Source organism: Zingiber officinale, chromosome 4B (genome assembly GCF_018446385.1).
Source record: "Zingiber officinale cultivar Zhangliang chromosome 4B, Zo_v1.1, whole genome shotgun sequence".
Classification (NCBI taxonomy): Eukaryota; Viridiplantae; Streptophyta; class Magnoliopsida; order Zingiberales; family Zingiberaceae; genus Zingiber; species Zingiber officinale.
Window position 1 is genome coordinate 95813704 of NC_055993.1, and position 10727 is coordinate 95824430.

Genomic DNA, 10727 nt, shown 5'->3' on the forward strand with positions numbered 1-10727 from the left:
TTCAACCCGTCAGCAAAGTTTATCGATTACTAATTTTCATGAAAGTGAACCCAAGCAAAGATAACGGAACATAATGATTTCGATGACTTTTGACTTTTTTCTATGTTAATGATAAATATTATATGATTTTTTGACCTTCTCCAATGGATTTGATTTTTTTTTTTTATTAACCATCAGTAATCCTCTGATAACTTTTAATATTATGATAACAATTGACTGTATTTAATATATTGATAATAGGTGTTTCAAGATATATTAATTATTCAAAGGTTTTTAGTTACTTTAGTCTAAGACAATCGATCGAAAAATTAGATATATGATTTTGATATTTACTTCTCGGGTGACCAAGGCCTTGTCTCGTTTGATTGGTCTGACTCAAATGACAATAACACCCAGGCGAATATGGACAGTCAAAAGTAGCATTGGCTCCTGTCGTCCGATTTAAGTGATGCTCGTACAAGCATGGCCGATCAGGAGTGGCATTGACACTAGCACTTGGCTCAAGTAACGCCCGCACAGGCATAGTCGGTCGGGAGTATTAGTCAAATAGCTTTACCGAACCCAGTGGGCATGGTTCGAGCCGGTCTTACCTAACTGAGATATCGTTGACTTGACTTTTATCATCCACGTAAATAGATATCTTGACCTTGTGAAGATACGTGGAGGCTTTTACCCTTCCCCCGTCATTTTTTTTTTTGGATTGAAAGATGTTATTTGGTTTCTGTTTTGCTTGCTAAAATCATGCATGCTCACCCTAAAATCCATCGAGACAAACAAGGAACATAAGAAAGAGTAAATAAATTACAAACTTACATTCCTCCGCACTAATTCTTAAAATAAATGTACTAGTACACATGAGTTCCTCGTTTCGGCTCAATCAGTTCGTTGCTCATTTGCCAGGGACGAAGTTGGTGGCGTAGGCCCAGGCGTTGTTGTTCACCGGATCGGCTAGGTGGTCGGCCAGGTTCTCCAGAGGCCCCTTTCCGGTGACGATGGCCTGCACGAAGAATCCAAACATTGAAAACATCGCGAGACGGCCGTTCTTGATCTCCTTCACCTTCAGCTCCGCGAAGGCCTCAGGGTCGTCGGCGAGCCCCAGAGGGTCGAAGCTGCCGCCGGGGTACAGCGGGTCAATCACCTCCCCGAGCGGCCCTCCGGCAATCCGGTAGCCCTCGACAGCACCCATCAGCACCACCTGGGATGCCCAGATGGCCAAGATGCTCTGCGCGTGGACTAGGCTGGGGTTGCCGAGGTAGTCGAGACCGCCCTCGGAAAAGATCTGCGATCCGGCCTTGAACCACACTGCCTCCCCGAACTTGACGCCGTTGCGGGAGAGGAGCTCCGGGAAGACGCAGCCAAGAGCGCCGAGCATGGCCCACCGGCAGTGGATCACTTCCAATTCCCTGTTTTTGGCGAAGGTCTCGGGGTCGGCGGAGAGGCCGGCGGTGTCCCACCCGTAGTCGCCGGGGAACTCGCCTGTTAGGTAGGATGGGGGCTCGCCAGAGAATGGGCCGAGGTACTTGACGCGGTCGGGGCCGTACCAGGGGCTGCCCCCGGCGGCTGGCTTGGGCCTGGTGGCCGGCTTGCGCATGGTGATCCGGCCGCCACCGCCAAGGGCGTCGGAAAGCGAGGGAGCGAGCTTGACAGGCTTGCCGACGAAAGATGGGGAAGAGAGCGCCATGGTGGAAGCCATTAACTTGAGCAAGAGCAGTGGAGGCTGAGTAATGAAGGAAAGGTGTTCGATGAAAGACTTCGTCTGCGTCGGGGGTAATTAAAGGCTCAGGAGCGAGTACGAACTGGTGGCGAGCTTATCCTTCGCAATCTCTATCTGGCGTCTCATTGGCTGGAGGTTGGAGACGCATGGATTTTGTTCGAAAACGTGGCGGGTTCTGATCCACAACGGTCATGAGATATTTGGGCTCGTGGTTTCGAATCCAAGTGGGTATGATCGTGGAGCAGGATGAGCACACGTGTCGATGGAGAATTGGAAGCTGTAGATTTTTCTGGGTCACAATCAAGATTCATGGCTAACTTATTTCCACAGCTGGAATTCAAAATACATTCCATTATATATTTATATTTATATTCCTCTTACCGTATTAGTTATATGACTGAAGAAATTGAATTTAAGTTTGACACACTACAGATTATCTATTTATATCCTCTAAGTGTATGAGGTGCCAGGGTTAGAATCTCAGTAAAATTTACTGAGAAATTTTTTTTTCTCGTATTAGTTAATTATAATTTTCTGATTTACCTCCTTACATATAATCGTAGAATCAAGTATGTGAAACCGTTAGAGTGACAGATTCCATCTTTTATTACAATATATATAATTCTACTTATGTTGAAAAAGGATATGTCATCTTATTAATAACCGTTATAGTTTCCACATATTATGCATGCTGATAGGATCTATATAGATATTTGTTCTAAGAAATTTTAAACTTAACTTTTAATGGATATAGAATATTACGTGGGATGTTGATTTTTTTTATATAAAAAGTAATTATGCTAAGATAAAATATTATAATAATTTATCATGAACAATAACTTTTTGCTCTAGTAGCGACACCAGTTATAAAATTAAAAATATAAATTTTATAGAATTATTATTTCTTAATTATCTTTGTTTTTTTTTATCTAATCTTCTCTATCACTACGTATAGCATTCTCTAAAGAATAAACGAGTAAACGAAAAATGACAAACAAATCTAACGAGCTAAAACATTCTGCCTATTATTATTTTATATATTTACACAAAATGAATATAAGAAAAATTTAAACTATCTTTTATTGGGGATAATTAACTCTCACATGAGAGCCAGATTATAAAAATTCAATCTCATTATACAAATAGAGTGAATTGTCATCCGTAATCCGTCCACTTAATATATCACTAGAAAATAATGAGACAAAACCAGCATTTATTTCCTTGACAAATCTGAAGTAAACAAATGTATCTAAGGGAAGACTATACAGCTGAAAGTAGTGAAGAGGACAAATTAGAAACAATTTTTGTTTGCATGAACCCTGAAAATTAGAATAAATCGAAGAAACAACTTGGAAAAATCAGAAATCTATATTCAAAGTAGTCGATGGAGCCAGTGTGTCGATATAATAAATTCAAGGAGTTAGTGAAATCCCTAGCCAAGATCTCCTACACTTCATTACCAAACTTGTTTGCAATAATTGGACGAACATCCTCAGCATCAACCAGGGTCTCCAGAAAAGGGAGTAACTGAACCAAGGCGCAGTCTGATGGATCATCAAACCAACTTTTAATAGGTATGCCATTATTAACTTGCAACTGGAAAACCTGAAGTTTTTTTGGAAACAAAATAATGTGTCAGAGAGAAAACTATGCAAGCTTATCAAAAGACCTTCGATAAATGTCGTTTGACCGACATACTATTAGCTGCTGTTGATATGAAGCGAAGGAATAGTACCTGTGGAGTATTGTCTATTATAGCTACTTTGGCTAGGTCAACTCCCAAAATGTTAAGGTCCTTTGTATAACAACCATCTGAGAATAAACAGGATTCTCGGAATACGCGCCTAGAAATTATTTTCTGATCAGGGTCCAGTATGTCGAGTAACTGTGTAGCATAGATGCTTAGGCTAGCTGTGAAAATAACAATTTCAAACATTTGTGCTACTCTCTCAAGGAAGATCTGTAGGAAAGGCCTCCGTCTTACATATACAGTTTGCTCCTCCATGTTAGAGAAAACTGAAAAAGTGAAATCTGCATCGTCGCATTCCTCTAGTGTAGAATGAACCAGAGTTTCTGCAGACAAAATATCAGTTATTATTAACATCAAGAAAAAGAAATGGTATAGAATATCAAATTCACAGAAATATTTGGAATAATGAAACAGTAAGATACAGGAGCAAGAATGAACATGAGTTTACAGTTAGAAATATCTGAGAAAAGCTACAAAATGGTTGGTGCCGTACCATCTAAATCAAGTACAAGGGTTATCGGCTTCCTTTCCTGTGTTTCATCCTTTGGAAGTAGAGTAGGAAAATTTGATGGAACAGCCCAAATATCATGAAAAGATCTGAAATCTAACTGTGGATTGAAGCAATCTATTTTGCCAAAATCACCAGAAAAACAATTCAAGTCAAATTCTTGATGAGTTGCTAAAAATAAGCAGGCATCATCAGAGCTCATGATTTCTCGGGTCGATTCATTATTGGGTATACCACTGGATTCAATCGCGTTATCAAGGAATGGAAGCGTCACATATTTTTCTACCACATCGATTAATCTGCCAGAATTAATAAGCTCATAATTTTGGAAAGAGACATCAGCAAATCCCATGCTACTATCAACTGGGAAAGAAGGAAAAGTGTCTAAATAGAGCTCCAATAAACTGCAAGCTTGATAATCAGATAGCCCATTGTTCCCATCATCTTCGTCAGCAACCAGATTAGGCAATTCATGGTTTCCACATTTAACTGCAGAAGAAAATAAAGAAAACTAAAGACAATTCAAACAACTGAAATGATTAAGAAATTACCAAACAAGGAGAACACCTCAGAGATATTTTAGACTAGAGTATTTGAACTGAAATTTTATTTGCAGGTTTGCATAAGAAAAATCAAACAATGTAGTTCAAAGATTCAAGGAACACCACATCCACATTATTTGAAACCAGAGCCATTTCGGGTGGCAAAAAAGGGAGAAGGGCTTCTCACCTCCATTACAATGATTAGATAGCTTTAGCTGAGGACCGCCATCCTCAAAATTGGGCGAGAAAGTCATTTCTTGTTCAGGAAGTAACATTGTTGACGGTGAACCCTGTAGGCGTGAGGAAAATCACCACATATAAAAAAACGAAGAACAAGAGGTTAATCTGAAATAATGAAAGTAACTTGGCCAATAACCAAACAAGGAAACGCAAAGGCTCAGTGGATAGTGATAAAGGAAAGTTAAATGGCTAGTTGTTAATAATATGACCATGTGCAAAACCCTGCCTATGATATAGCAAATTCAACCAACAATAGTGACTCAATCAGATGAAAGAACTTGCAGTTAGCACTAGACGGGTCCATACAATTTACCACTCTCTAGGACCACATCAAATCCACCCCTAAGAATAAGCGGTAAGCTTGCATCCCTAATCCAAGCATCAATAACAAACAATTCTTGTCCAAGCATGTCGTGGCCATGAACCATAGAGGACCGTAGATAAATTGACATCACAACATCAATGCCAATGGGAAAAAGGTGCAACTGAGTAGTGAGGCAATGAGAACCATAGAGCAAAGTAATACAGTACAGATCACATTATCCCAACAAGAGGCTAAGCCAGATGGTGAACTGTTTAAGCAACTGCTCTGACAGAAATTTCAAGCACTAGGATGAAGCAGGGTGGTAAAAGGATGGGGATGGTAACACCACTGTTCTCTTATGGAGTTCTCCTCGCCCTAATCTAAGAAATTGGATGAGCTCAGCTGTGCTCCATAACAGCACTGATGCTTCCAGTCATATGGCTGTTAGTTATCTTTTATTTGAGCACATCTCCTTCTGAAATATATATTTAAAAAATGCCACAAACACTTTCTGAATAGGAATGCCTAAAGTGCACCACAATCTGGGCTTATCTGTAATTCCTAGATGAAGACCTCAAACTTTTCCATCAAAATTATGAAACAGGACAGTTCTATCTATATTATTTGAAGCAGATTTCTAGGCAATTGCATTTACGGCCCAAAATTTTCAGACTTTTAGAGTAACCTGTACCATAAATTACCACACATAGCCTTTTAAGGAATATGGGAAGTGCCATAGAGTAGTCATCTTTAAGGGTTGTCTATGATATATAATTTTCCAGAAAAAGGACAAGCCAGCAGACAATAAGTTGCTAAAAAAGTTATGGTTGAAAAAAGAAACTCAGATTAGAGGCATCGGATGCTTGAAAAAGAAAAAGGAAATTAGAAAATGAAAGAGAAAATAATTGTAATAAGGATTAAATACATACTGAAGTTTCAGACCAGCAAATAGATGCCATTGTTTCAACGGGCAAAAGATCAGGTGACAATGACGACATATTCAAAAATATAGTGGATGTTCCATCAGAATCTGTTATCCTAGAGTCACATAATGAGTTTCCAGTGCTGGTAGCAGTTTCTTTTGAAAGCTTTCCTGTAGCATTAAAATTAAACTAAAATAAACTTTATATCAAATAAATATTTATAATATTAATAGCTTTATGGGCAGAAAAGTATTGGAAGAAATGTATGAAAGAAACTTGACGCACATTGCATGTGTGTGCTTATCAATCAACCAACAAGCACTAAAAGTTGATGAATAATAGTGAAAACTATGACTAGATGTTTTCTTTCCCCATAAGAAGAATATCGTTAAGGAAAACAAGCATACAATTATGGGAATTCTACAGCAAATATTCCAATACAAGCATATCAGTAGGTGATCCTACAGCTTTGAATACATTATTAAGGGGCATAGCAACAAGATAACCTATAATAGCTTTGGAAGTCTCAGGGTTCTCAGAAGAGATCAAATAGTATTCAACCTTGCAAAACAAACAGGCATGTTTCTGTGTACATGTGTGTGAAATATGGTATCTCAGCCTCTCAATTTGAGTTACGAATAGAGAGAAGAACTCTCTGCTAGTTCATTCAGAAGAGAGGGATTGATTCAAAATAAAAAAAAAAAGGGAAAAAGATACAAAAGGAAGAAGAAAATATATCCCAACAAAAATGTACTATAGCTCACCAACAACATTTTGGTAACTCTGATCAATGGGATCCACCTCTGTATTAATTTGAGCCGATAAGTTTTCTGATCTTCTGATTGATTTTTGAGGAATATGATAATTGTGCAATTCTACAAATCCCCTTCTTAATTTTTTCTTCATCCTCAATGCTGGCATTTGAGCTGCTACAATATGCAGTGGACTTCAACTTGATAAACATGAACTACAAGAAGAAAGGAACGCAACATCAGAAAACTGAAGCTAGCACAGTAAAATGCAGAATGGCATGTATATTAGTACATAAATAGGATTAACCATCAAAACTAGGATAGAGCCCTTGATGTACTTATTACCATTGAGACATTATTTCAACTAAGCATTTATTAGTAATTCTTCTAATTAGATAAGTGTTGTTTTCTATTGACATTAACATGTGGACGTGCTTCCTGTATCACTGAGCATTTCCATCAGATTTATGACCTTTATTTACCTTTCTGTCAGCTAGAAGAGGTGTTGGACATACAAATATTAGAGGGTCATGGTTCAAATTATATACGCATTCAGCAATAAGCTTGACAACATACTAATAGTTCATTTCTGAAAAATAGTTTCTGAGCATTCGGCAAAAAGTTTGGATAGGTGACTAAATAGTTCAACTTGGTGAGTATAATTGCCCTTGTGATGCCAAAGTGACACAATAACTATCATGAACTTGTCACTCAAGAGTTACTTGAAAAACAAACCTCGTAGAATCTTATTGAAGATCATTCAAACAACAACTGATGCAAGAAAGGAAACTAATCATAATACAATTTTAAAGATTAAAGAAGCAATGTAGTCGCTAAGAACTAAAAGATGTATGAATAGAGATCACATGAAAACATTATCACATCATACCTAAGTAGCTTATGTCATATGACTAGAGAGCACATGAACACATAATACCTAAGTAGTTTATATCACTGAGCAGGTACTTTTATATTTGTACGGTTTCTTTTAGTCATCACATCTTTATCCTGCTTTTCTCATTGCCAATTATCTAATCCAGATCCTATCAGAATAATTTTTTAAAAACAAACATTGCTAAAAAGGAAACGTATGTATTTGGAAACATAGTAGATCTTGTATATAGATGAAACTACACCCAAGTACATTATAGTTTGCAAGTAGAAACTATAATGAGTATAATTTGTAAATCTATATTATTCACGAGAGAAAAACATCTCAAAATCACACAATTGGGATGTGGGTGTTTCTCCCAATGTTGAATTTGTTCTCAGGTATGTATATTCACAAATCTAGAATATGAAATTTTGTTCCCTCTCTAAAAGATATTAAACACAATTAGAAAAAAATAAATAAAAATTGGACAACAGTAAAAATCAGTAGTACAGAAGAAATTTCTCAACAACTTCCTAAAGAAATTAATCATTGACTAGTTAAACCATGCCATATTGAGATCATCTAGACATCCCGCTCAAAAGAGATAAAGTTGATCCGCTAAACCGATCAACTGAAATAATAATCATTGTAAGTTGAAAAGAAAATAGCGTCGGAATTAGGATAATCTTGAGTATCAGCAATCGCAACATAAATTCAACAACAAAAAAAAAAGGCCAAAACGTCAGGTAAAACCTAACGACCGAGTTACCATCAACTAGCACAACCAAGACACTAACTCCGATCACCCGGAAGTAGTCCAATAAAAAGCGAAAAGAGCAATAAAATAAGGCCTATACCAGAAAGATACAACTTTAGCGTCGAGAAAATAAAACATTTTTCTCTGCTACAAGATTCCAAAAATCAACAAACTGACCGTCTCTAAATAAGACGAGCCGGAGTCCGACTGTCCGAACCGCAAGATCAGAATTGAATTCAGCCTGAGGTACTAGAAAAAACCAACACGCGTTGTAAAAACCAATTTTAACGATCCAACACCATCAAAACCAATCAATCAGCCATTGGGAGAGGGAAAACACAAACAAAGATTAAATAGTTAAGGGAGCAAAAACACGTACCGAAACCTTAGCTCGCCGCCTGCTCTCTCGCTCTCTCTCTAAAAGAACGCCGGAATCGGGGAGAGGGCGGAGGCACGGACGCCGGAAGGAGCAACGAATTGGGGTCGGCCGTCTCTGTCGATATATATAAGATGACGGCGCCTCCAACTTAGGGACCACAAATGGATGGTTTTGATGCGGTGCACATCATTTTGATCGGCCTCTAAATTTTTGACGCGTGGGGTCGCTGCGGACCGGACTCGCCTCTTAGCAGGAGGCGGCTCACCACGTGCGAGATATTTGAGAACTCCGCCGCAACGCGCTCCCGATCCGAGGAGTGATTTAAAATGCGGGCCTGTGTCTGCAATTACGTGTCGAGTACTGAATCGCCCTCGAAGGAGGATGCTGTTTGTGGCACGGAGCTGGTTAATGAATGATAAATTCACTCTTATGGTACTTTCTCGGTTCCATCATTGAAGACGAGCGAGATCAAATATCGACTTTAGTGGAAGAAAAATTGGGATGGCATATAGCAAAGCTCCAGTTTGACGGCGCATGCCGTGCACGTGCATTAGGGTTGATTTAATTTGTAAAGAAGAAGACACAAATTTTCCCCATGATTTGGAAATGTCATTTGCTTAACGACTGTCAACACATTCTGTCTGTGCACTTGACTAAAAAGAAACTTATTTACTGGGAGATTTTGGGGAAAAATGATGTTTTTTTTTATTATCATCCTCCATTATTATTTTTATCTTCATTACTATGGATTGGACTCACAGCCTGTGCAGCCTGATCGGAGCCCCATGTTAAGGCTTCAGGGTGAGAATTGTATGCGGCGCATGAGTGTACGACGGCGACAGATCAAACGAGAAGCATTGAAGGATCACGCACCGCACCAACTTGGCTTCTACCAACTGGGCTTCCACCAGTGCAAAATTCTGGCCGTTGCAGATCCGGTGGCCGCCTTTGAAGAAGGCGTTCTTCGTGACGCCTTGGACACACCCTAAGCGAACCTCTCCGTCTTGAACTTATCCGCGCCTTTGACCTAGAAGTCCGGGTCATGGTGCATCTGGATGAAGGATGATTCCATCCCGAAGCTGAGTCAGATGGATGGTCGGGATGACGATATGATTGGAATATTGATCGAATTGTTATGGTCCGGAGGAAGACATGATGAGTTGTCTTCTATGTTGACTAAGTCGTCAGAAGATCTCTGGTCAATGCTACCTGCAGACAGCGACTGGATTGCCCTAGTCTCTGATACCCCGATGCTTGAGGCAGGTCCTAAAAATATATAAGAAGCAGAATAAATAGTAGAATATTGAAGTACGTGGAGAATAAGTATGGAAAATATATCCTGGCCGAGAGGATGCCCTCTAGTAGACCGGTGAGCTGGTCGTGACGCTGATTAAGTCATCGTGACTCAAAAGAGCAGATGAATATGAGTCGGATGATGATCTGGATCTGACGACGGGAAGCCGGACGAGGCATGGATCCGGAAGGCAGCACATAGGCCGAAATATGACAGCGGCACGTAGGCCGGAACACTATACAAGGGCTGGATCGACGCAGAGGTCGGAACATAGTGTAGGACCGTTGCGGCCGGCTAGAAGGAGGGGTTGGATAGCCTGCAAACACAAAAACAAAAATCAACCCTTCTCGAACTCTCAATAGAACATTTGCATAAATAAATTAAACAAATAAACTAAAAGTAAGAGACAAAAGAGATTTACTTGGTTACAACCGGGGAGGTTGTTAATCCAAGGAAGATGAAGCGCACTAGAATATCTCCTTCAGGAGGAGAACCCTCTTACAGTGTTTAAGCACATAAACAGAAGCTCAACTTTAATCTAAAGCACACAAGCGTTGGAATTACAATTCTTGAGTTCGTTGAAAAGCTTCTGGACCAAGACTATATTTATAGCCTTGGTCGGGGCGCCCTAAGGGTTCCAGGCGCCCCGGGGGGATAAATTTTATCCCCCAACATTCAGATCGAGTCAAA

The 10727-nt window shown here is 39.4% G+C and overlaps 2 protein-coding genes across 2 annotated transcripts; both read right to left on the minus strand.

Annotated features, from left to right (window-relative positions):
• Positions 1–764: 764 nt before the first annotated feature.
• Positions 765–1752, minus strand: LOC121975601 (chlorophyll a-b binding protein of LHCII type 1-like). The gene has a single exon (XM_042527344.1). It carries the CDS (start codon positions 1691–1693, stop codon positions 890–892), a length of 804 nt encoding a protein of 267 aa, XP_042383278.1. The 5' UTR covers positions 1694–1752; the 3' UTR covers positions 765–889.
• Positions 1753–2910: 1158 nt separating this feature from the next.
• On the minus strand, positions 2911–8893 carry LOC121975602. Its single transcript, XM_042527345.1, has 7 exons — positions 8744–8893; positions 6746–6948; positions 5988–6151; positions 4702–4804; positions 3958–4461; positions 3450–3787; positions 2911–3319 (listed from the first exon to the last, which is right to left on the minus strand). Exons 2-7 carry the CDS (start codon positions 6900–6902, stop codon positions 3161–3163), a joined length of 1425 nt encoding a protein of 474 aa, XP_042383279.1. The 5' UTR covers positions 6903–6948; positions 8744–8893; the 3' UTR covers positions 2911–3160.
• Positions 8894–10727: the final 1834 nt, after the last annotated feature.